Source organism: Leuresthes tenuis, unplaced genomic scaffold, assembly GCF_036924035.1.
Source record: "Leuresthes tenuis unplaced genomic scaffold, fLeuTen1.0.hap1 SCAF_19, whole genome shotgun sequence".
Taxonomy (NCBI): domain Eukaryota; kingdom Metazoa; phylum Chordata; class Actinopteri; order Atheriniformes; family Atherinopsidae; genus Leuresthes; species Leuresthes tenuis.
The window spans coordinates 15,476,370-15,504,178 of NW_027325373.1; the positions used below are offsets into that span (position 1 = coordinate 15,476,370).

The following is a 27,809-nucleotide window of genomic DNA, read 5'->3' on the forward strand; positions in this document are numbered from 1 at the left end:
GGTTTGCAGTAGGTTTTATTTGTGGGTGAATTGTTATAAATACGCCACTCAAAAAAAAAAAAGATAATTTCATCTGATGTCAGCACAAGGGATAATCACCTTGGAATAGTGTGCATGTCTGAGGTGTTTTGTAACATAAATCCTACAGCACCGTGACCTGTCCGTGTGGAGAGACTGCTATTCCAGATAAGGTATAGATAACTTTAGCCAGGTCAGTATTTCAGGTCTGTAATTCTATGAGGTAAATTAAGATAACCAACAACAAGACACCCAATCACCACTGACCTACGAGCAAAAGATTTACAAAAGTGAGGGTGACTAACACTTCACTGATCAAGGGTAAAAAAAAGGATGGAGTATTAGATGAGGGAAATTTCAGTGAAGGCAGAGAGAGAAGGAGAGAGATGTTGCTGAGCTCATTGCAGGGTTTTCTAGTTGTCCAGAGCATTAATCTTTCAGAGGCCGCATGTTCAGGGCTGCAGTGAGCATTCCCCACAGACACCTGCACACACACTGGTGTTTCTCACCGCCAATGCCAGTGCTCTAAACTACTTACAAATTGGCACTTTAAAGGATCAGGCTGGTCATTTCTCTTACTGACAATAAATACTATATAAAGACCAAAAAGAAACAAAACACATATGCCTTAGGGGTCTTTCATGCTCCATGCATCCACCCACATGTGAAGCCCTCTGCTGTGCATTCATCGATTGTCATTAATCTGTGTTTGCTGTCAAATACTGTGGTGGGCACAGAGGAAGGCTGCAGTAAAGTAACAAATGTAATGGTTCTTAGTTATTGCGTCTATAGTCATTGTATGCTGCTGCTGTGTGGAACATGGTTTCCATTCTGCTTGCTCTTTTTTTCCTCCAGCGATTATAAATACATTAGTTTTCTGAACATTAGTTACGTTATGGAGCGAGGCAAAAACGTAAATGATTTGTGTGGGGTTCCAACAGAGAAATGAGCCATTCATGAATTAGCAGTGCACATTTTACACTATGACAGATTTTAGTGTTTTGAATTTGAAAGGTTTCACACTGGCTCTGCACACAGAAACATTTGGGAATACACGCATTTTTGCAGCCCACGCTGACTTTATACCCTGTCTGTGGCGCTAAACTTTAATCCTATTTGTTATGACGGAAAAAACAAATCTTGAAGAAGCCATGAAAATACATTCACATAACAACTGTCTACTGTAGGTTTTTAGCAATACACAGTGCATGTGTTAGGGTATACTGGATAAACTCAAACTACAATTCCCACATTCATCCCCAAAATAACAGTGTGACTTCTTCACGTGTTTTAATTAGCTTTGGACAAGAATTCAAATCTAGGGCAGCATAATATCAGTCTGCATACACATTAAGGGCATGTAAATAGAAGGGATTTGTTATTGGTGACTGTCTTTCCATGGGATAAGTTGACATTTGGTTGTATATAGAATATACCCTTATTCATACCCCTCTTCAGTATTTTAAGTAGGCAACAGAAGTGAGAAAACCTTTGCCGTATACCACTTAAATGTCAAAATGTGACACCTTATAGTAACTGCATTATTTCTAAGCCGAAAAATAGGTTGATCGTATGTAAAATCTCAGCAACACTTTTTGCACCCATGCAGCCCCATATCATCACACTCCCATCTCTGTGCTCAACTGTCAGAACTACATTTCACTCTACTCTAATACTTTACACACAGGTCCACAGCAAACATTGAGAACAAAAGAAAAAGAGGAGAAAAAGAAAAGAAAATCCACAACGTCACTAAGGCTAATACGCCAATAGTTCCACATTATAGAGTAGAACCTAACTGAGCTTAATGCAGGGTTTGTCATTGTTGAAATTGTGCTGGCAGAGTCCAATACCCTTCCCATACTCTACATCTACAGGTAGGTAGGCCAACACTAACAAAAATTTGGCTTGCACTGCTTCATTGTAGCACCTGAAGCTGTAGCATCACTCTGTCACAAGATGCCACATTGAGTTTCTGCATATCGCTCTTTCTGTTGCACAGCCACAAATGGGCAGTATGCATGAGAAATACTCAATAACCGTTGAAATGCAGCACTATATAGACAATAAAATCACTACATTGTCTGTGTACATCGGTTGGTTGACAATGGTATCACCAACCAAAATAAAAATACTGACTAAAGTTACAGGTTGCTAATTATCTATGCTATTTATTTTGCCACCTTTAACTTTACAGATAAACAGATAAAATAGCTGGGCAAGTACCATGAACTAAAAACTCAATAAAACAATCAGCATGCAGAGGACAGAGTTTTCAACATGCAGTTTTTAAATATCTTTCCCATACCATATCCATGGCATATTATCTTTTAGCATCATCATTGACTCATAAACATTATGTGGGGAAACTATCAAATCAATGTTGCCCCCCACAAAGGAGGTACTTACACAGTTCAATCGCTCACATGCATTCACTGCTCTGGTCATGTCCAGGTTCATGCCAAACACCCCATTTCAGATGGAAAAAAATGACCTTGCACTCAGCTAAACAAAGAGTGAATTACCATGATTTATCTTGTCATGTTTTTTTTATCATAGAATTATATGCTGAGGAAGATGCAAGGCTTTTTCTTTTTTTTTTTTTTTTTGCAAGGCATCCATAGAGGTTGTTTTCATGCAGCATTCTTCATGCTGTTTGTCACAAATTCATATATTCCCCAATGTGCCTAGTGTGGAGAAACAGCCACTTTTGCTCTGACTGTGGTTCGTTCAATGCCTTCTGATTTCATGTGATTTTTCCAGTATCCTTTTCCATTTTTTAAAAAACCAAAAAGTATTGCTTGTTTTATATGCGGTGGCTTGATGCTGACATGCAGTAAGGCTCATTGAAAATCACAGGTGTATTCAGTGTTGTCTCATTGATCAAAGGTTTTCTAGCTTGTGTGCCAGTGGTCACAGGTGTTTTTACTTTTGTTGCTCTGTGTTGTGGGCTATATTTTCAATATAGTCTCTCATATGTTTTTGTTTTTGATTGCTCATAAGAGGGGACACTCTTCTTGCCAACTTTGAAATGCTGTAATTGTTCAAAGATGTGCACTTTGATGTATGTGACTGAACCTTTTGGTATATATTTCTACATTTCTCAATAGTGTTGTTTTGTTTTCTTTTTTTTTTTATAATGCTAGCATGCTAATAGGCCAACCGTTTAATCATACTTACACAAACTAATAGCTTTGACTAAACCGTCATTACTGTAAACATGCTAAAGAGTAATAACTGAATGTTATGAATCACAGGTGTAGGAGCTCTTAGGTAGGGAGCTGCACTTCATATGTTAACACTTTCGGGGAAAAATAGCACAAGGGCAGTTTACCCAAACTACTAACAGTAATTTACTGCAATTACACATCATGACTGCAAGAGAACACACGTGATAGAAGCCCCCCCACACACACACACATACAAAGTATACACTAAAATTCAGAGACAAGGTTGAGACAGAAATCCCTCTTCCCAGAATACATGAGACTGAAAAGAAATCTGAGGTCATATGAAAAGTGTTAAGAGAAGATATGTTGGCATTGAGTTATAAAGTCAGCCAGATGTGAGAGTTGTTTAGTTCACCTCTGTAACATACAGTAAACATCAGGCCTGCCAAACAAAGTGTGACTATAAGAAAATATAAAATGACAAGATTTAAGCAGAAATTAGTCAAAGTACCATCTAATATATATCTATATAGATATAAAGATATATATAGATATATTATCTCTTCATTTATCTCTTATTTAACTATTTAAAATCTGCTAAACTTGTCTTCAAGCCCAACATTTATGGTTGTAATTTAAAGCAATCATCACTGATCATTTTGAGCAGAGATTAAACAAGTTAATAAGGTAAGGTTACCATCAGTAATGTCTCTGTGTGTTAACAAGGATACAGTCCCGACCAGGGAAAAGGATTTTGTGGCGGACCATTTCTCCCATAATGCACCCCACCGACCAAATATCCACTGCACACATAGAGGTGAGGGTGAGACGGGGAGGGAGCCAAAGAAAAGAGGGGAAAGCAAAGGTTAGTGTAATCCACAGTGAGCATCAGAGATTAGCTGTTATTCGGTAACAGAGAAATATCTAGTAAAAAGGCATGTTACATATGAAATGCATATATAGACAGAGAGCTGCAGGAAAAACAGAGATAGATAAAAGCAGAGCCTTCAGAAGGACTACTTTAAGAAGCTGCAGAAAATTCAAAGCTTTGAGGGCCACTGGCTGCCATTCTTGAGAGGACTCTGGCTAATGAGTCTTAGCAAGGCCGACGTTCAGTCACCTGCCGTGATGCTCTGGGGGCTTTTTATCAGTGACTCATCCCTTCAGCACTTCATTTCTTGCTAGTTCAAGTGCACTTCAACAAGAGCTGCTGATGAGGTTGTTAATTATGTCCTCTTTTTTTTTTTTTCCCTGATCGTAAACAGTAAACAAGATTGAGAGTCAGAGGCTCCTGCTGTCTCTCCCACTGCAATTACTCGTAAAGGGAAGAGTTTGGACCCTAAAAATACACACAGCTCTCAGAGACAAATAGTTTAGAGGTATGCGAATGTGATTGTGCAAACAGTTATGAGTCATTCTCACCATTCTCTTTATATCCCATTCCCAGGATGACCTCCGGGGCTCTGTAGTATCGCGTCACCACATACGGTGTCATCATGAAACTGGTGCCTGCAGTCCTGGCCAGACCAAAGTCCAGGATCTTCAGGGTGCAATCTGATTTCACCACTATATTGCTTGGTTTGAGATCCTGGAAAGGGGGAAGAGAATATGCAATTTAGACATTTTTTTATACATATAGATTTTCAGTGGTTGCCATTTAGTTCAGTTAAAAATAATCAACAGTGATGTATGGATGCAAGTCATTAAAATATACGGCTGCCCAATATTCAAACTTTTCAATTAGAGGAACAGTTAATCATCTTTGAGGTCTTTGCTTATTTTCTTTCTGGCAGACAGTTAGACCGGAAGATCAATATTACTTTTTGCCTCTCTCCATGATGTACAATACATCTACAGCCAGGGCATAAAGGGTAACTAAGCACAGAGAGTGGAAACAAGAGGAAATCAACTGAAAAAAAACCCATCAGTGGCTCAAAAACTCAAATAAGATGTTAGAACTTGTTTGTTTAACACAGGTTAAAAACTGTGGTCTGCGATAATGTCTTTGCCATAGACTATAAACAAATGTGACCTCAAGGTCTGAAAAGTGAAGCCAGTGTGAATTTGGGCAGGACAATATGGACAAAAACTGTGTTTTCAGATTTTAAGCTAATAACACAAGTTAAGTAATACATCCTCTTGGAGACTGATGATAAAAAAAAGTATTTAAAGTGTACGTTAAAGTGCTTATTTTACCAAACGTTGTTATTAAGACTTTCGTGCAAATTGATGTATGAATAATATTAATCTAATATTTAATCAGATTCATAAAAAACATACAATTTTATTTAAAAAAACTGGAACACAAAGATTATTGTTGAATGTAAATAACTAAATGGGGATGTTTCTTTGTGATATGTAATAGTTAAAAGTTTTGTCTGTACTTTGTTATATATATAGTAGGTGTATGGCATTTCTAAAGGCTCTTCTAGTCATTTTATGACTAGATGCTTGTTCTGGCTTTGTTTGTTTTCAAAGAGATTGTTCATGTTTTTTTTAACCTGATTTCAATTAGATCCCTAGAAATGGCAAAAATGGGATGTGCCTGTTTACCTTTACTGTTGTGCTGTTAACACTATTTTCTGACTTAGTCATTTCTATAAAAACTTCAAACTCTTATACGTCAACAGATGTATACAGAATTTTGAATGATTTTATCTAATGTTAGGAGTTTTGTTCTGAAAATGTTTGCAATTTGAGCAAGATGACGACTTATTTCAATATTTACAGATTACATTTTTGAAAAACTTAGTAATTAATGAAGCGTGATAGATAAATCATCAGAAGTAATTAAATGATCATCTCAGTGTAATTAATCAACTGGGGAAGTTTCATGGTGATGTTACAAACTTCTACCCTTTTTATCTGTGACATTTTCCTGCATTGGTTTGTTTTTCGAGGCTGGGTGTTCTTCAGCTGATCGCAGTAACACATACTTTGTACCAAACATCCCCCTTCCTGTTCTACCAGTAGAGTCTAATGTGCATTAAAAAGGACACAGTCTCTCAGATCACTCTTAGTGACCAAGTTCAGCAGGTAAACAAGAAGAGGATCTATGTTGCTGTCTTACCCTGTGGATTATGCCGGCCGAGTGCAGATGCTTGATACCACACAGCATCTGGTAGAGCAGGTAGGACATTCTCTCATGGTCAAGCTCCATCTGAATCACCTGACACAAGTTGGCATCCATAAGCTCCATCACTAGGTACCTGAGAAAAGAACATTTATTCATGCATTAGTGGTAGGCAGAAGTGTCGGATGACTAAATGGTGAGTTGTTTGACATTTGATGAGCTAGCTGTTTGCAACCAGCAGCGTTTCTAACATTTCTGAACAAATGAAGAAGAAAAAAAGCAGAGAGGTATTCTTAAAGTGGACAGCCTCATTTATCATTCAGTATGACAACACGATACTTCAGGCAGCTTCAGATTACACCTAGAGTACTTTCACTGACTACACTTCAATGGTTGTGTTCGCACAAATGAGGGTGCACAATGAGTAATAAAATCAGTTCCCTTCTTTTCTATTGTATTTATCTATTGTACAGCTGAAACAAAAACAAGTACATTTCTTGCCTGTTACAAGAGATATATGAACATTTTTAATTTCATTTGAATAGTGCAAAGATTATACTTTACTTACACATCTTGGAATTCCTCTAATGATTTCTGTGGTGTGAAGACATTTAATAAACTGATGATCTGAAAGAGAAAAGAGCATGTAGAGGATAAACATACTGTAATTAAATGAACCACAAATGCAGTGAAAGCTAGGGAATACAGGGGCAGTTAGATGTAAGCTGGCAATGACACTGATAAAGGACGTTGCTGAGTGAGAGAAAGAGTGATACGAAGAAGTGAAGTGGAACAAAAGAGAGGAGGAAAAATGTGGACGACGGGATAAAGAAAGACAGAAGAGCACAAACTGCGGCAGTAGTGATTACATCCATGCCTCGAAGAGCTTTCTGTTTCCCTCTCCTGCCAGTTTGGTACAATTCTGACGGCTTGGAATTTAGCACGGTCACACCATTGCTGGGGCTTGTCTGCTTTTTGTTGTGGGGGGACTTAATGGGTGCCAGAAATAGACATAAACTGGGGGTTTTGACAGATTTTCCTTTCCTTCCTTTGCTGCCACTCAGACAAATAATAATAATATTCATAATAATAAAACCCTTACATTTTTGTGATTGACGCATTTCATGAGCACCAATTCCCGATATGCCCTCTTGGCATGGGTCTGGTTCTGGAAGGGTCTGCTCAGTTTCTTAATGGCTACGTTTCTGTCGAGGACAGCATCATAGCCCGCACTGCAGAGAAAAATACACAATCATCAGTATTCTTTTAGCATTCATCGCGGGATGGTTGTCTGTGACTGAGTGTGTGTGTGTGTGTGTGTGTGTGTGTGTGTGTGTGATTGCATGACACCGTGACAATCCATGGTAAATGTCACTGCTCACAAAAGCAAAATAAGCGATTTTTCACATCACCAACTAATCAAAGAAAAGGTAACAGATGCAGATTACTGTCTAAAACATTTATTTTCATCCTTGAAAGTAATACAAGCTATCGTGGACATCAGCACGTATGGATTAAATGTGTTAATTTGCAAGCTGCAGAAATGCCGGCAAGCAGATGTATTTATCTTTAGACAGAATCAAGCTGCCAGTTCTCCACATTTCAAGTTCCAATGAAAACAGACTTTTACTTTTCAGTGACTTCACATTTGCAGTGACCATGGCAACAGATTTTTAAACATAATTAAAGTAAATCAAATGCCGCCCACTCAAAAACAGTTGTCAAAACAAATCTGAATGTAGTTCTCTGTAAATCATCTAAAAGGGACATACAATATTATGGAAAAAACTTTTTTCTGTGCTTGAGAGCATTTATTTGGGTGTATGAAGCCACTACCAACTCAAAATCTTTCACAAAACATAACCCTGTCGCTTTGCTTCGGGCCTTTATTTGAAAATGTGTTCCATGAGCCGTTTAGAGTTGTAGGGGATCCACAACTTCAAAGAATGCTGCATTCGAAGTAAAGATACAGTGGATAGTTGGAAGTCTCTTGCTTTTTGCCAGGAGTAACACTGCCAGCTGGCCGTTAGATTCTGTGGTACAGAATCTGGCCAGCCCAATGCTCAACTCACCTGTATCTAAAAGAATGATCATCTTAAACTGTTTGTGGTTTAACTACAGACAAGGGAAATGTAGGTAGTCCGAGACCTTAGTTTGCTGTGTGCGCTAGTGTCTCAGGGTCAGTAGTGTTTGCTCAGTCATACTTTAATAATGTGCTTCAAGGGTTACTGCGTGTAATTTGCGTCCAAATTTCCGGGACGGCTCTTAAAAGAGGCAGACCCTGCAGAAGAGAGGAGAAGAATCTAATGACCCACTCAACTCCCTAAAACCAGTTGCCATCAAAAGAGCTGTAAATTCATTGTTGAAAAGGGAGCTGTAGTAGTGTCTCCCTGTGGTATTTTGGACAAGCATGTCACAGACGTTTCAGAAAAACGTCAGAAAATTGCAACAAGTTGTAATGAAAGGGCAATGTGTCTCCTTTAAAACTGCTTCTTTTAAATATATACTCCTTTTGAATCTGATGCAAGCAACACTTTTAAGGAAAGTTGCGACAAAGTTGTGACAGTGACATGTTTACAATTGTTTTATCACCACCTTCTCCTGAAAAAAAAGTTTTGAGTTTTCATACACTGATTTCTCTAGTTTTAAATTTGCAATGTCACATATTTTGTGACAAAAAATGGATAAAAATATTGCCGTAACCTAACCTAATAAATTCTAGGTAAAGTGAGTCTATATCTCTTTCCATATAGTTGCTCAAAGCATTTTGTTGGCTAGTCGACTGATTGCTTTGCTCACTCGACACAATTCCAACCACAGAGAACCTCTGGGATTTAAGCTCTGTGCACTGTTTTATGTGAGCTTTCAACGAACAGCAACACAGAAAAAGCAGCCATAAAAATGCCATATCATATTGTGTGGCTTTTGTGATAAACTCTCCTCCCAAGATGGTATACACTGAGTTTCATCTGTATGTGGACCTACTGCGAATGGCAGGAGGAATGTGCTGTGGTCCATCACGTCTCTGCGGAGACTGCAGGCCAGAGATGATATGTGGCCATGGAAACAGCGGAGGCTTGATAAAAGCATTTATCCAATGGGGAGTTGAGCCAGTCATCAGTTTTTCTAGCTGAGTGAAAGATGATGTCATGACCAGCTAAACTACTTAAAGCTTTCATCCCTCCTAAGATGCTTGTGAGACCTCATCCTGACCAAGCACAGGACTCAGAGGTGCACACAGATTGAGATGTTTGTGAGCCACAACATTGGGAGAATAAGTCTTAACTGAAACAGGCTAAATGTGTTTACCCTCATTAGCATATAGCTACTGGGGCAAGTCTACTGATTGCATAAGAAGGGCAGGTGTGTTTTCTGACTTAAGCTCTGATAAGCTCTTGGATCTCTTTGCTTTTCTTTTTCTGAATTTCCTTTTTGTTGTTAGCTGTTGTGATGTCACTTAAAACTTGAGTCAGAAAGATGTTTATGTGAATGTGATTATGTGGGGATGATGCTGAAGATGACAAACAGTACTTTTCGAGATGTTTTATTATCATATTCTGAGCAAACCATTCTCCGAGCTTACATAAATGCACTTATCACAGTCTTGTTGGATTCTGTTGCATTTATTGGCGTCTCAGTGAGACTACTTCTGTGCTTAATCTGAAAGATGAGTAGGATTTTATATCAGTCGCTGGGATTTTATGTGGCTTTGCTTTGGTAATTCCACCGCCATATGACACCAGATGACAGCTGTGGGCACAGTCAAGCAGCACACAGCAGAGCAAGGTTCAATTAGATTTGCTTTCCCTGCCATCCACCTAAACAATATCCCTCAAATGGGAACAATCCCAGCATTAGCAGCCACAGCTTGCCCAAGCTCCTTTTTTACTGCAATAAATCGCTTTGACACGGAAAGATAGAAGAACTGAGGGCATGGGAAGCACAGGAAGGACAATGAAAGAGGGTGAGTAGAGGGCAGGGCTGTTGAGAGCCAGTGAGTCTTCATACGCTATAGAAGACACGCTGAAATCAAACTTGTCAAGCTGGATCATCCCAGTGAAGGTTTCTGAGAGATATATATATACCGCAGTGACACAACATTAACATGTATATGACTTATAGGTCTGTTTGCTCGCTTGACAGAGACTGTAAGATGCATTCCTTTAAGTAGAGCCTTGGCAGTCGTTCCACTGCATTCTGACAAGGCAGACGTGAGGTGAATTACAATGAATACAAGATATCTGCAATCTGGATTAAGAATTAATTCAAGGGCCCATCCTCTGAGACCCTTATGTCCTATTCATCCACATTTGAAATACAAAATGCACCATCAGCTGCCCGGAGAGCAATCTCCACACCTGTGACAAAATCATGACATCTTGATCCTTCAAATAAATGTTCTTTCACTGTTTTTTTTTTTGTTTATTTTAGTTTATAGAGATTATTTCTAATGTTCCTAAATTGGTAGCTTCTAATGCAAAACACTAGAGAAGACTTGGATGCAATCGTTGTACTGATATAAAGATATATTTTTTAATTTTCAGTTTAACTATTCTTTATAATCGACGGCCTTAATATCTACTTCATCAGTTGAGAGATCAAATATTTCAATGTTTTTCATTTTCCATCAATAATTTACCTATGATAATGTCATAGTAATAGTAAAACTAAGTGTTTTATTAACTCATTTCCTCTTTTATTTTGTGGATTTTGTTTAGTTTTGCTTCCTGTTCCTGTTTCAACCCAGGTTTTAGTTACTAACTGCCACTTGTTCCATTAGTCATAACCATCTTTGATACATATACTAGCAGGTTTCCTATCTGTGTGTTACCACTCTATTTTCTAACTTTCTTAAATGTGCCAGATTTACTCTTTTTGATTAATCTGTTTTTCACACTGATTTGATATTCTGCACTGCAGAGGATTATGTCAAGTGTATTTAATCTCAGCAATCACGTGTCAGCACTGGGATGTTCTAACATCACAGACAGATAGGATTTATTTGACCTTGTAAATTGATCATACTATAAAACATGGGCCTTTTCTTTTTTGTGCATAATTTAATAAAAATCTAAATGTATCAGAAAACATTGATATTAAGCTGCTTATGCTGTTCCTATTTATATAAAAGTTTGTCCAAATTATTAATAAATGCTTAAATAAGTTTATTCTTCTTGAGCTCATAAAGTGCTTTTGATTATTTTTCTTTTATTTCTCCTTTGTGACGTGGCTATGATTTATGCTTTTAAATGCTGTGATTGGTCTGGCCTCGATTAAACCACGCTAGGGTTTTCAGAAGAACTGAAAAAAGGCTTTCCTATTCCCAAATGACAAGGATTAATCATGGAAACTTAATACACTCTTCCACTTTGTCCACTCCCCTATCTTCATAATATCCTGTGGCAATAAACAACAGAACAATTAGACATGCAGCTAACAGTTAAATTAAACAATCACACACTAAATGCTACTGAGTGGTTCATCAAATAGCATGATACGATATAAAAGAGCTCATAAAGAGATGCACTGTTGAGAACTTACCAGACAATTCCCTGAGCTCCAGAGCCAATGGGCTTTAAATTCTGGTAACGTTTTAAAACTGTGAAGGTAGAGTCACCCACTTCCACACTGTAGAACTGGTTGTCCACTTTGCTTTTGCTCATGTTGTAATGTTTTGGAATATATGACACATCCACTTGTTTTCCAAAACCCTGCATAAGACAAACATAACAGAGAAGTCTTGTCAGTGATGCTCAGGATGATTCATGAGTATTCTTGCCTGACAAAGTAACAAAACATCTGAAAAAGAATCATCAGATCTAAACTGACGGTAAACAATCAGTATACAATGAAAAAGTTAAAAAAAAGTAAGCACACTCCATGGAAACTGTGAACACTTTCAACATATCTAAGAAGACACATTTCATCTTCTTTGAGCTAGTGCCTACAGATAAAGGTGGTTTAATAAACACCTAAGGACACACTGCATAACTGAAACTAAAAGTAGGTTGCATCATATTTATTGTGAGCAGATACAACACTTTAACCCCAAAAGCTGCAAAAATAACCTTTGTCTCCTGTGATGAAATGTTGGGGTCCTTATTGTTATCTTGAATAAAACAATTAACTATATTCCTGGATTAATTAGATAAACTGGAATTCCATTTGACTAAGCATATCAGACTGGTTAGCACCCACTGATAATTATTGGAAGAGCCAATCATTTCCATGGGATGTGCATACTTTCTACATGAATGTACGTTGGTACTTAAAACAATTCATTTGCTGAAGGGCAGAGTCACAGGAAAAGTAAGTACGGGTAAGATCAGGTAAATACAAACTCAGAGGAACAACCAACATTACTCTATGTAATTATCTATTCAGCAAAAACTAAGCCAAACTGTGGAGGCAGTGAGTGAAAAACTAAGCACACCCTTATTGCTTCCATTGGAATAAGCAGCAGGCAGGCGATGCTAATCAAACGCACTTAATCTCTTTAAAAACAGAAGTTTAGCCAGTTTGCTAGATATCAGCAATGATCTGACAGAAGCAAATGTTGTTGCCCATCAATTTGGCATGGGCTATAAAGACAATGTCAAACAATTTGGAGTCAATCATGAACTTCTGTGTGCACTAAAGCATTCTAGATTAAGGCCATCTGTCCGAAAGCTAAAGCTTGGCTGAATTTAACTAATTTCAAAACCTGGTAAGGACCAGGTGGCTTCTTATTATGTCCACATATCCAAAACCTTGGAATTGAAAGATGGCATATTTACGTTTTATCATAATAAAATCAGCATAACAACATAGCACATAACTGGGCACACAATATCACAAGTTTACACACACACAGTTTCCATGCAAAAATATAGCTTGTGTAGTAGACAAGTAATTATATTAGTGCAACTAATGCCTTCACATTGCTAAAGACATTATTCTTTTACAAATTTGCACACTATTATCGGTCTGTAATTACTTGAGCAAAGCAGACATGCAAATAGTGGCCCAAAAAATATTCATTAAGTTATTTACAGAATTGGTAATTACACTGCAGCTCATGAAACAAACTAAACTATTCTACTTCTATGTAATAGCAAGTTTGAAACACTTCCTTGCCGTAGAAATAAGATAAAAGGCAGATATAATTGATACGGCTAACAGGTCATCCAAACTTAGGATCTAATTGTTTCAATACTTTAGATTGTTTTCTGTACTTTACAGCCTTTAGTACCTATAGTGGCTACTACCCAGCCACATATATATAATGCAAACATTCCCGTAAAAGCGCCTGAGTAATTGGAGCTACAATGGAGTAGCTAGTAGCAGTCTTCACACACATACTAGAAATATTGATTTGTAGTTTCCAAATTAGTTCAGCATTTGCACTGCCCAAGGTCAATTGGAGGCAGACAATTAAACGTGAGTGTAGCGAATATCTCAGCTAAAGATAAACACCTGAGGTATTGAACTTGAGAAGAAAATTGGATCTGAATTATTTCTACTTTGCATAATCAATTATCAACCCCAAATAAAAGCTCTTCAACCTCTGAAAAAATATTCCCAAAGGATATTTACACCAAATCAAACACATTTTGTGGATGCCTTCATTATGAATTCAATTATGCTAATGTTTGTGAGAACAAACCACTGCAGAGTTAGTTCATTCTGTATACACAAAAACAAGAGCAAAACATGCAGATCGAAGAGAGGGAAATGGAAGGGAATGAATACTGTACCTTTTTTACCTGTAAGGAACACACACCTGACAAAAAGCTATCTTCACATCCAGGACTGGTTGGCTGCAGTTATATAAGAAATGTCTGCTCATAAATACCTGAAAGACACAAATGGAGGCGAAGCAGAGTCAGCGAGGAAGCATGTGTGGAGAGGACATGAGTGACAGGAATTTTCAATATCTGAGCTGCAATTTTTTCATATACGTGATGGCAATTTAGCTGACTGGAGACACGAACTGTCTCTAGATTAAATAGGACAAAATAGAAATACATGCTGCATGGGTTCATCTTCATCTCGATTGGTATTTATATAATGCAAAAAAGGTTTATTTCGTTACAGCCTGTCTCACAAAATACTTCTTGAAAGTTTGTCTTGAAAGTAATTTCATCATTTCATTAATCCTGCAGTGGAATTGAATCCTCCCAGTAATTCACAATGTTTTTTCCTCTCTTTCTGATCCCATTATTCCCAATAAAAAGGAGAAAATCTGCAAGTCACCCCTACCCACTCCTCAGTGAAAATAAACAAATACAGCAATTCTTCATTAGAGAAAAACACAGCAAAATTAGAATGATCAGTGTCTTTGTTTTCTAAGAGGCTTGGTTGACATGAAAACCTGGCACTACAGAGGAGTTATGATAATATTTGTTAATGACTTCCTCTTAAGTACATCAAGACAGATTCCATCCAGATTGAAGAACTTCTATCTCTATATTCTAATTGTATGAGCCCCTAAATGTTATAGCTTGACTTTTTTTCTTTAAAGCTCGATGTGGGCAACATTATCTCCCAACATTCTCTCAGTTAGCTATGCTTAGCATGAAGTCTGGGAATAGGTGAGAAGCCAGCCTCTGTCCATTTTTCTGTCAGTAGTTAGATGATTGCTACCAACCAGGCTTACAACAACAGTAGCTGTTGAAAAATTTTTCAATTTGATAAATACTGCTGAATACCTTTAACACAGAATTTCTAATTCATGTCTTATTTCTCTAGTTTAAAGGTGGATTTCCAAAACTTTTGAAATGGTTACAATCCCAACAGAGCTCTTATTGCAGCAGGGTACACCCTCCCTTTTCAAATTTAAACAAGTTAGGTTAAGGGTTAGGACACCCCCACTCCAAAAGGTTTATCTAGCTGTAAAATCAACAATGACAGAGTAATCATCTAATGAATGAAGATCTAAACTGAACTGTGTGGCGTACAGGTCAGCATGACAGCATCAAAAAACTGTCATTTCTTTCATTTCCAGACATAAATCATACCCATTCAGCTAAATTCCACGACATGATTTTCCTTTCATCATTCATAAAATGCATCTTCATAGACTAACACACATAGTGGCTCATTTTAGCTTTATATTCAGCCTATAAACATCATAGCGATCCTCTATAATGCAGTGCACAAAGCCACTATTCTAACCATTTTCCATACACGCTTAAAGTATTTTGAGCCTAGTTACCATCAGTCGAGATTACCATCAGACGTCTAGTCGGCAGTCTCTCACAGGGCCAACACTGAGACATACAACAATGAATGCTCACACTGACTCCTGAGGTCAATTTAGAATCTAAAATGAACCTAACATGCAGGTTTTTTGGACTGTAGGAAGAAGCCAGGGTGCCCAAAGAGAACTTGTGCATGCACAGAGAGAACATGCAAACTCCCAACAGAATGGCCCAACCCGGGATTCAAACTAGGAACCCTTTTGCTGTGAGGCAGTTTAGGTTTTGTTGAACCAGTTCACACAAAGAGAGCTGGGCTTTGTTGAATTCGCTTCATAGTGCACACCCCCAAAGCAGGTAAGTTTCCAGCATAAGTTGCCATGGTGATACACCACAGTGAGAAGTGCACCAACTTTGAAATACTGAAAATCCAGAGCTGAACCTGAGGTTATCTGGCAAAGTCAATCAATCCCGCTACGTAGTAGAGCCACCCCAGTGCTGCACAAAAATATCTGTATCTCCAGCTAAAGTCTGAACACCAGTTTCAAATAAATTCATTTGATTACCTTCTGAAACTGTTGTGATGTTGTATTTTTGTGTTTTTCTTCAGACATTTATACTTGTAATATACATATGCAGTTGTTCTTTACAATTATATATTGAGTCCTCATAATCTATTTCATATGAGATGTGCAACAACATGCATTTGTGACTGCATAGCACCACAAATATATGAAAAACTGGCATCAATTATCCAATTTGACATTGTATGCACAAAATCCAAAGTCACACTTTGACACTAAGCCACTGAACACATTAACCCTCTCAACCTTCAGAGGATCTATGATCTTTAGACACTGAAAAGATAGCACAGTTTCACAGGAATGTATTTTAATTCTCTTATCACAGAAGAAATCAGCTTTGGAAGAGCCAGTGCTGGAGATTGCATTTGCATAAAACCTGGGACAGGATTTTCAGCAAGCTGGGAGGCTTTAGCTCTGAAAGAGGAGCTAATGGGTCAATTTGGTTTAAATGTAGCTGTCCCAATTTTCTGGAGCTTTTTGTCAGCAGATATGAGAAGCAGAATAACAGAAAGACGAAACAAAGCTCTGAATGGCTGCAGCGCCTACATTAAGCAGGAGAGAGAGAGAGACTGCAGCTTTCGCCCACAATGACTTCAAGGGTTTTCCAGGTAATGAAGCTCCCAGTGTGCTAATGACCATGTTCTCTGTATGGTACGTGGTGTTAATGATGGCATTAGAATTTTATATGTAATATCTTTTTTCCGAGTCCATTAAGAAGGTGTGTTGTCATAAACCCAGCAAGAGTTTGGAGGATGTCCTGATCTTTCACAAAATCTTGCACAGAAAATGAGAGGATCTAGCTTTGCAATTTCCTCCAAGGAGGAATATTTAGAACTTTCTGGACATAAATGGATAATAGCCAGTTGCTCAGTCAGTCCTGTAATACTGTCACTAGTTTAGCTTTGATGTCTATGCTAACCCCAAAGGGAGAAGAGCAGCTTTGAGAAAAGAGAAGTGGGACACAGAAGTTGGATATTTCTGGTTTGGCTTTTTTCTCCTTTTTACTCAGCAGGCCAGTCTGACAGTCCACATTTCAACACTGGGTGTGGGGCTTGTGTACAAACCATTTCAATGTGTGCTATCAAAAAGGAGATTTGAATTAGCAGTCATTCACAAATTGAATTGTCATCTGAGACGGGAAGAAGAGATGAGAAGACATAAATAAAGAGTGAGAAATAAGGCACAGGTAAGGGTGAGGTTATGAGGACACCCGATCAATACTTCATTCACAGTCCCTCAAGCCCCAATAGTAAAGTCACAGCACAGCTGAATGTTTGACAGGATGTCAGAGTGTCCGCAATGGCCACTACGATATTTGCTATTAATCTGACAGGTCAACACTGAATCAGTCCTGGCACTAAGGTAGCGCGATAATCTAGAATATAATATACCACTTGTAGGCTCGAATGTTTTCCAGGTATATACACTACAATAATACAAACATTGCCTAGATCCTCCTCTCTGAATGTGATTATAAGCTATGAGGGGGGTATACAAACCGTATGCTCTGACATCACAGTCCTATCTAAACCTGGACACTGATATGTACTTTGGATTCTGTTTCTTTTCTTTATTAATCTAATCTCATCAATATCCATGAATGTTAAACAATAAAATTAGTGTGAGAATAGGCCAAAAATAAGCTTAATTTGTCTAAGGATGCATTTTGATGATTTCACACAATCAAAAAGACAATATATGGCTTTAATCAACATCAATCGAATAACATATAGATGACTGCTATTAACAATAACTGAATAAAGTCTGATATAAATTAGCCTTACTGCTCTGGAAATTGTGATACAGATCATATATTGAATAAAAAGTAGCTGACTGCCACGTCATTACAGATAAGTCAAATCGATCTGCGTGGATCTGTGTAATTATCAATAGGAGTGAATCATGGCGAAGCGATCAAAATGACACGCCAAATCAAATCTTTCGATTGCAATATCTTCCCTTCCTGCAGCCCACAGCAAGTGAAACACAGCAGATTCTGAGCTTGTTTGTTCAACCCTCTGATTCTGCTGATTGTGGCCAAGATTGAAACGCTGCTCTGGTTGTCGCTAAGACTACACTCAGCAGCTTTCCTTAAAATACTCGTATATCATTCTGACTACAATATGTCTTATCAGTACGGGCTGATTGAGAGGGTGACTACGCAAAAAAATTGGTGATTGCTTTTTAACCCTAACTCATTCCAAGACCGTGTTATGAGAAAGTGGTGAGTTATGCCCCCAACATTATTTATAACCACGCAAGCTTTGTGTTACACTGTCAGAGACGTTGATGATCAATTTAGTTTTTCTATGTTGTGTTCCACACATTTTTATGAAAAATGCCATGTCAAAATAATTGATCACAGTTCTTATAGTTGCTTACACGATTTCTGCATGTCTCCACCTGGGCGATATCCCAATTCTCAGGCTGGAGGGTTTTCTTGCCATCAATCTGATATTTAGTTACAAATTCTCCAAGATCTGGAGATTGTCCAAAAGGAGGAGGGTTTCAAAATTTCAGGGGACACAGGCAACGAAGCTTTTTAGAAATGACCAGAACTGGTTGACTGCAGTGGTGACAAATAAAGGCTGCGCTACTGATTAATAAGAAATAGTATGAATCATTTTCACAACGGCATTTTATCAAAAATGTAAGAAAGAAAGTTAAAGATTCACTTCAACCTTTCTAACACAGTGTCATACTTGTTTGTCTCCTGTTTGGTTCTTTTTACAAATGTGATATGTAACATTTCTGACTTCATTTCATTCATTTGTCAAGTGATGGCCTTTAGTCATTCACACACTGGTCACTTTTCCATCAATCTTTCTCACGATTCATTCAGACTTGCTTGTAAAATCTATAGAAAGGCCCAAAGGGTGCCGTCAATGCTTGTGATTCGCATGAGATGGGAGAGACAGTGCATGAGAGACACGGTTTATCCACAACAACATGTCAAAAAGCCACAGCAATGGATGTCAACATGCCAAGTATGCAGTGGCTGTAAGAAATATAACAGAGATGGAAATAAGTGGTTTAAAACATCATGATTTCTTGTTGAAAAGTCAGTGTTATAGCCAACTTGGTAGGATTTAACTGCATTAAAGTAACAGCGTAGCAAACTTGCTCAGAATAGATTGCCACAGACTGAGAGTTACTGGAGATGTTGAGTGGCGAGAGTGAGTTGGCAAAAGAGGAACCCATTAACATGAGTGTTGCAAATGATCTTGAGACGAAAACTGCTGTTTAATTGAAATTTAGTGGCACAGGGTAAGAGTTATCTAAAAAACTACACTGCAGTCACTCTCCATTTATTCAAAGTCAAATAAAGAATTGAACTTGATTTCTTGATTTAATTTCTAAAAGCCAGTGCGATTACAACATCTTAGCTGTTATATCATATCATCCTAGCACTATAGCAATACTTACTTTCTTATATGTTAAAGTTAAAAAAAAGAAAAAAAGCAGACCAACTTTCAAATCTGTAATCTTTGGAAACTTGCTGTTCCTTCACTTACTTGTAAGTTACTGGTAGACAACTTTAGCATGACAGGAGAACAACATTCAAGAAGTTTCACTGCTCTTGAGGCTTACTTCTGAGCATTGCTTAGTGTTGCATCAATATGTAGAAGCTACAGTGGAGGAGGATTTTATGCAGTACAGATAGTATAAAAGTGCCAGTTTGTAGCGGTCGAGAGGATGTACATAAACGGCAATGACAGGTTCGCTTTCTGGAATGGACTGTTGATGTCTGATAGTATATTTCAGGTTGAACGAGACAACTCACAGCCTTAAGTCATTTTATGCTGGATCAGTGAAGCCGAGTGTCCAAGCACCAACTGAGGCCAATCTGGTAACTGCTGCACATATGTGTGTATGAGATTTGTGAACATCTCAGCAAAATGTACCTTTTTACAAACAGACTGATGAGCAACAAGGCACAAAAAAAATTAAAAAGGACCTTAAAGCGTGTGGATACAGAATTTAAAAATATAAAGCTGAAATGACGTGACGATGTGCAACATGAGGTACCATTCAATCCAGTGCAGTTCTGGGCCACAAGCGGATCTAAACACTGATGTCTCTCATACAAGCGTATGAAATGCAAAGACTGGGACTGAACAACTTAAAACAATGGGCAGGGAGAACTGATATGACAATGGTCATGAAGAAAAAAGCTGAAGAAACTCAAGAAAGGAAGCAACAGGAAAATACAAATGGCCAATAAATGTAAGCCGTGGCGTGCTGTCTTGTGTGTTTTATGTGATAGTTGTTTTTTTGGATCTATTCATGCTGTTACATCCACACACAAAAATGACTCAGGTGAATAAGTGATCGCTCAACATATTTCAGAGGCAGGTTTGTATTTTTCATCTGCAGCTCTTAACCATTCCAACATTAAAATATTTTCACTTATTTGTTAAATTCTCACATCTGACAGAGCAGAGCAGGCTCACATGGGTCTCTTTGCTAATGGCTGGAGAATTCAGATTGAGTTCTGGTTGTATTAAAACTGATCCAGTTGCTCAACCACCTTTATGTTGTTCTTCTAACTTTGTTTCAGCCTTTCGTTCCCATTTTCTACCTCGTTACCTTTTTCTTCTGTCACCATCTTGCCATCATCTTGCCATCATATTCACTGTCTTCACAAATTTCAATTATAATTTTAAAAGCACAAATGCGTTTAAAGTGAATTCCATTGGTTTCCTGATTTACTGAATTTCTGCTAAATTAGATTTCATCGGTAAATGTCTCACAAGCCTCACATTTATTTCCCATCTTCACTATCAGTAGACAGCTGTTCTTCAGACCAAGCCTCACAAAAGTTATTACATCCGTTTTTGCAGCCAATGCAAAATGTGATGACCCTGCCAAACAGTAACAGTAACGTAATATCGAAGCAACACTGCAATGCCCATTTTGAGGAAGCAGAAAAAAACATTTGCAGCAATTGACTGCCATAGTGCCATGCAGTTGTGTTCTTCCTAATATCTACTGATGTGTTTGCCTTAAACAAAAGGCTTTTGTTTCCAGTAACATTGCTTTATGCCAAGTCGATTTATCATTCATTTGTGCAAATGTCATACTGGATTTCTTAGAAAGGTTTCAGAATTTTTGACAGGCCAGATACTTTGTTACAATCTTCACTAAAATTCTAATTCCTAAACATGATTTTCATACAGAGGAACAGGAAAATCAAAATGATGGTTTTTCTTTTTTTTTGTTATACAATTCACCGCACAGTCATTGTTATGAATTACTTAAATTACAATTTTGTCCGATGGCGTTTCAATTATAAAATCAGGTTTTATTAGTGCAGTGCAACAGTCTGGAAACGCTTTAAGTGACAAAACAAGAGGTGACATCATATCCCAGTTGCTACTTGACAAAAAAAAAACTGACACACCCCCCCTTCAAACACTGGGTAGGCAAAATAATGTTTTTCATGTCAGTGCCCTCAGTCATACTTTAATATGACCAAATCAAGTTGCCATAGCAACTGTACCCTGCTGAGTTCCTTGCCATTTCACATGCCTGCAGCCATATGTGTGTTTGCTGTGCTTGGAGTGAAATCATTTAGAAATTCTGTATATCTACTTCAACTAGCAGAATTTAGGAGCTATATACATATACACACACACAGGAGTGGTCATGTAACGCATCTTAACGTTTGTAGAACTTAGATAATGCTAAAAAAAGACACCACATATGTAAAGGCCTTTTACTATTTCTCTGATTTCTCTGACCAGCAACAGACCTTTTCACAGCAGGCTTTGTGGCAAGTCACAGCAAGAAGACGAGTAGCTGATGACATTAAAACAAACTGAATTATATTTACATGAGTTGGCTCATAGACCCTATGGTTTCATGCTGGTTAGCTGTCACAGCCTACTTAGATTCTTGTTGAAATCGAGCCATAGTTACCTAAATTTGTTTTACCTTTTTACTGTTGTAACAAGATCAATTCTGATGTGTAGACACGGTCTAATATGACATGGAAGCAGACATGAACAGTTTCTCTTATTGAACTGCTCATTGTTATTGTCTGCAATGCGTTTATGATATATATCTGGGGTAAAATGTTTTTGTTTGGGTGAAGAAAAAGAACACTTTTTATGTCATATTACAAAGAAATACACAAAAACTGCAAAGCATATGAATAAAATCCTAAATGTGTGTCAGTGTTTTCGAGGCAGTCTTAAATTTTGAATTATAACTGGTGTATTTTCTAAGTACTGAAACCTTTTAATGAATCAGGTTAGTTTAGCCACAACCGTCACAAACAGATGCTACAGTAAAATACAAATCACCCACATGCATAAATATTTTACTTTCTGCTTGCATAACATAGTCATGGTCCTGTGAGTGTGTTCGGCAGCAGCACGATAACGGCGGATAAAAAATGGAACCATCGTATAATATGGAACACTTACTGCAGCTGGCGTTCAGAAATGTTCTGTATCGTGACTATTTAGACTATCTTGGCCCATTACACTTGACTTAGAGCCACTCATAAGTTAAAAAGCCCTCTGACTGTTATTAAAGAACAAGCTGTTTCCTGTGCGATGAGCCCACTTCATTACGAGTTGAAGAAGTAGAGTCAAGAGACAAAATGCCAGTTTAATATAATACAGTCTCTAGTGACTGAAAAGTGTGTTTGCGACACAGTTTCCCAGAAGTCCAATAAAAAGTGGCCCTGAGGTGCAAAACAAAAAGAAGCACTGTACCGAGGACAAGAAAAAAAATCTCCAAACACAACCAAAGAAAAAAGACCCAAAGAAAAGAAAATACACATAGGAAAAAGTGGCGACATTTCACAAAATACATCAACAAACTTTACAAGATTTACAAGATAACAATAATTCAGAAAATACAAAAATGAAAAAAAATAACGTTCACAGAGCAATAAAAAATCTCCCACCACAAAGAAACGTAAAACATACCCGAAACAACCTGGTGCCACATTGACAGATAACTATACACAGGTACAGTCGTGCACACCTGCCTTATTATTTTCCAACCACTGTCCAAAGGTGTTTGCTGTCATGTGTGATCTCTTCTGAGCTGCTAAATAGCTCAGCGTGAAGCCTTCTGACAGCACTGACAGCTGATCTCATTACAGGTGTCTTGCTTCAAGGTGCGGGTGAAGCAGGTCACTCAAAGACAACAGAGAAAAATTCTCTTGTTATTCTGCAGCAACAGCCACCTCATTCTCAAAGTTGTCTTACGGTCTTGAGGTCCAATCAGGTCTTATGCAAAACCGATAATGATGGCAGCTGCTTCTGTCTTGGATTACATGCCACTGATCTTTGTAGCACATTCTGACGCCTTTATTATTCATATACAAACATGTAAAACATCATGTTAACATGATTGGTGCGGGCAAGATTGTGCCGGCGTCTCCCGTTGCCATATCAACAAAGAGATCAGAGCATGTTTTAATGTCAAACCAAGGAGATTGTGGCTCACAGTCTCGCATAGCAAGCCAAAAACCCCAGCCGACTTTTCCCCATGACAATACTTTTAACGTAGTTGGTTGTTATCTTCACCCTGGCAGGAGTTTTTAAGAAACCATGTGAACAAAAGGCACAAATGCAAAAAAGAATAGGCATTTGTCAAAATATCCACATTCCTGTGCTCAGGGCCTAAAAAATACATTAAAGTGTGGTGATACTGTTATCGTGTGCTCTCATATCCATCTTTGCTTCCTCCTCTCACCATTATTTTTCCCTTTGTCATATGCCTGAAAGCCACACTCTTTGTCAATGTCGCACAATGAACACTACAACATTGTCCACATCCATCCATATGTCTTCGCTCTCCCCTCCATCCTCAGCACTGACGAGAGCCTCGCTTTCCTGCCTCCCTTTTGTCCCTCCCTCGCTCCCACCATTCCTGCTCCCAGGCTCCCAGCCTCACTGCAGCCGTCTCCCCTCCCCCTCCCTTGGAGTTCCATTGTGAGTGCTTGGTTCAGCAGCCTCAGACTCACTCCTGCAGTATGCAGCTTTGCCTTGCTGTTACTGTGCAGCCTGAGCCAAACGCAGCACAGCCTCCCATTTGGGCTCAGGGGAGGGGAAGGAAAGCACTTCACGCTGCAGACCCAGCCAGGAAAACAAGACAGAGCTCGAACTCCCGAGCTCATCTACAGGCAGCGAGGCTCTGAATGCTCTCCGGCATCTATTGATTTGTATCTTCAGTGTTGAAAAACGTCCACCCCCTAGAATACCTTTCTGTTCTCATCTGTTGTCTCTCTTATTTCCCTCGATTCATTTTATCTCAACAACGGACATGTTAGCTGAAAACCTGCTTACGCTGCAGTTTTCGGATAAGCTGCATGGAAATAACATGAACGCCAGTTGCTGAGCACATTTGTCTAACTTGCAGCTTCTCTTACAAAACCAGAAGCATACTCAGTAGATTAGAAGAGAAGAGCAAGAGAGGTGGAAACCGCTGCCCTGTTTATGAAAGAACCTCACATAAGACTTAAGAATGTTTCACCTGGAATGACCACAAAGATATTCTAACACCGATTTTACACACATTTGAACTTGTGCAGCCAAAATCACACACGTGTGTGTACTAATAACAAACTGTGTCATTGATTTGAAACTTTAAAACTTTATTAATAATACCAATCTTTAAGTACACTGAGAGAACATATAGTAGTATAAGGCGGGGTTCCAACATTGTCATTTGTGTGGATTTAATACCTTCTCTGGAATCCTTTGATGGGCCCTGAGCTGCTACAACCTCTGACCTTTGGTAAATCTTAGTTTTCTCTGCAGATGTGCTGTTGGGAGATTGGGACCAAATCTGACACAGCCCTAAGCCTTGCACTCAGCTATCGATAAAAGCAAATAAAAGCTGCATATTTGTCAGATCAAATCCAATTATGTAACTGTGCATTTCAATCTGTTGGCATGCTTCCCTGTTTGTGTGTTGACCAATATCGCAACCAAGGATTTATTTATGAAGGTCTAACAAGGTAAGAGGGAATGTACACAGTGGTGTGCACTGCTGACACATATATTATCTGCAATTACAAAACATTTTGATCAACTGCGTTTCACTGAAGGAAATGTTTCTCCTTTAACTTCTTTTTCTCCTAAACTGATCCTTTCTTAACCAGAATCTCAATCTTATCCTCTTTTTTCCTCATGGTTTAGTTATCAATCATAAAACAACTTTAAAAGTTTATATTTCAGGAGCCACCTCTACATCGAGGGTTGGTTTACTAAAACCACAGAAATGCACAGCAAGGAACAACCCTTAAACAGGATCAGTGGGCGATGGAAGATGACAACACTGTTCCTCCATATAACCCATATAACTAAAGAAACAACAGCAGAGAGCCACATCAAACGACTAATGAGAATGTTTAAGTGACTCTTGGCAAGTAAGAAAGTTTTTTTTTTCTCTTATCATCATCTTTTTATCCTGGACTGGATTAGTTTTAACTTATTGTTTCTTGTGTAAAGTTTTGTCTTCTCCTCGTGTTCTATGGATCTCGCTGTTTTACAATATCTTTGAGGCTGAATAAAACATTTATTTCATAACATCCTGGACTGTGTCAAAGATTTTTTTTCACTATGTTTGATGCATGACTCAGTAATCTTATCGGTAGATAATATTCTCTACTTTTGCGCCATTATCTGATCCTAATGCATTCCCCTTTATTATTACATAACAAAGGGATTAGCATACTGATGTTCCCAACACTGCCAAACAAAATGTGTTTTAGTGCAACATCACATCAGTCAGCTGTTTCCACTGATGACTCTCCACGAAATAATCATGCTACCTCTTGAGAAATCAATACATTTGTGCAAACCTGCGGAGGCTACAGAGAAACTGATAGTTTCATAATGCTAGAGCTACTTTTGGCATTCTCCAGAAAAAAATAATACACTTTTGCCATACATGTTTTATCACAATTAAATGATTATAAAGAAACTAATGACAAGGGGAGGAGGAAAAGACACTCTTCAGCCACTGCAGAAACGCCCACATCAAGCTTTATTTAATTGTTAAGCTCTGCTCCCTGCAGCGCTTTCACAAGCATTGAAGTCTGCTCCTGAATAATTCAGCACCCAAGGTCACAGCACGAAAACCTCACTCTTTTCTGTCTTTAACACGGAGAGTTTGTTGTGACACCTTTAAACCCTTACTGACTTCATAGTGTTACACCGGTAACTAGTCTGTGGGCCTTGCGCCGAACAAGGAAGAATTTGGACATTTAAAAGGGAAAAAAAAGAAAGCAGAAGAGATAAAATTATGCATAATGATGGCAAAATGATGCATTCCAAAACACCAAAGTTTACCTCTGCATACCTGTGCAATCCATGTAATAGGTCAGATGGGTTTACAGTCTAAAGAGGTCCCTTTCCGGTGATCCAATGATGTGCAGACAAATGCCCAAAACAAAGCTGATTTAGAGGAATGACCTGCTTCTGTAAGTACCAGCTCTTTTGATCCAGCGCAAAGAATGTAGCTGGCATTAGGGTGCATAATGTCCCATCCCCTCTGCAAGATGTTTCAAGTTCAGCTGAAAAACTGTAACTTTTCCTTTAAATGCACCACAAACACCACCACGCAACTACAGCTCCAGCATCCAGGCTACGGATGAGAAAAACACCCTCGTGAATGGATAAATCTCCATTAACTCAAACTGTTTGCAGGACAGCTAAAACGGTGCTTCTAGTTTTCTGGGACTTATGGCAGATCTGAGGCTGGTCCCGTATCCTGGTGAAGAGGCGATGCTCTGCATAATGCACAAGGTGCGCAGCTGACTTCTGAGGGGAGGAGGGACGGAGCTGCCCCTGCATGGAGGCCTACAGTATGTAGCCTGTGTGAGGCTTGTGTTTTGAAGAGCATCATTCATCCATCATTCATCTGCACTCCCAAGCACATATGCATAAAGTGCCTCACAGCAGTCCTGAGTGTTATTTTCCCACAGACTTAAAGCAATATGAGCAAATGGCTCAAGTGTAAATGTGTGATTATATTCATCCCTTTTTAGGGAAAATACTGAAGTAGCTGGGTATCAATCCCCTGAGTTATGCTGTTCTTTGTGTGTATCTACATACAAATTGATGTTTTAAGCATTTGCAGAGTACCTGAATATATTGTGATGGAAGGCGGATGGACATCATTTCATAATGCTAGGAGTAACGCCATCATGCCGCTAGTTGTTATAAAACAACAGCAGTGAATGGAGCTATCAAGATGGGGTTGTTTTTTTTAAGTCAAATCGCTGTCCATTCCCGATCGATGCATCACTCATCACTGGTAGACTTCATTAACCTTCCCTTCCAATCAATATGCATCACTCCACCCTCCCGACAACTGGGGTCAAAGCATCGCATCCACAATAAAACGGCCTTACCATTCCGTGCCAGCTGATGACGATCCCAGTCCCAGTGCCAGTCTTTTTCAAAACATCCCGACGAGAAACATTGCGCTGAGCATCGCTGAGGGCGTACTGAAGACGTTCATATAGATGAGAAAAGGGAGGGATACGAAAAAACAAAAAAATAAAAAAGACGATGAAGAAAGGAAAAAAAGCAGAGGTGGACGGAACCGAGGTTTGCTGATGCTGATTCACTCTCCCCCAGCTCACCACCTTACAACCATTGTGCTGCAAGATGCTGGCTGTACCATTGTGGACCTACCAGAGCTCCGAGAGGGAGAGGGAGGGGAGAGGAAGGGGGTATAGGGAAAAATGTCGCCATGGCAACCGCTCCGGAGCACGTCTGACGTCAAAGCCCGGGCAGAGAGTGTGAGAGAG

The 27,809-nt window shown here is 38.7% G+C and overlaps 1 protein-coding gene across 8 annotated transcripts in view; it reads right to left on the reverse strand.

Moving 5' to 3' along the window:
• Positions 1–27,719, reverse strand: part of mapk10 (mitogen-activated protein kinase 10) — a 40,268-nt gene extending 12,549 nt beyond the window's left edge. For 5 of the 8 annotated variants that reach the window (XM_072371718.1, XM_072371716.1, XM_072371723.1 and 2 more), the window contains exons 1-8: positions 27,408–27,719; positions 14,024–14,095; positions 11,803–11,972; positions 7,364–7,493; positions 6,830–6,888; positions 6,259–6,397; positions 4,611–4,776; positions 3,920–3,991 (exon numbers count right to left, since the gene is read on the reverse strand). In XM_072371718.1, coding sequence (XP_072227819.1) covers positions 3,920–3,991; positions 4,611–4,776; positions 6,259–6,397; positions 6,830–6,888; positions 7,364–7,493; positions 11,803–11,972; positions 14,024–14,095; positions 27,408–27,410 — 811 coding nt within the window. In that variant the 5' untranslated portion in view covers positions 27,411–27,719. Of the gene's footprint in view, positions 1–3,919; positions 3,992–4,610; positions 4,777–6,258; positions 6,398–6,829; positions 6,889–7,363; positions 7,494–11,802; positions 11,973–13,997; positions 14,096–26,353; positions 26,742–27,407 lie in introns of those variants that run through there. The other 3 variants (XM_072371720.1, XM_072371719.1, XM_072371717.1) reach the window with 3 other exon arrangements.
• Between the last annotated feature and the right edge of the window lie 90 nt (positions 27,720–27,809).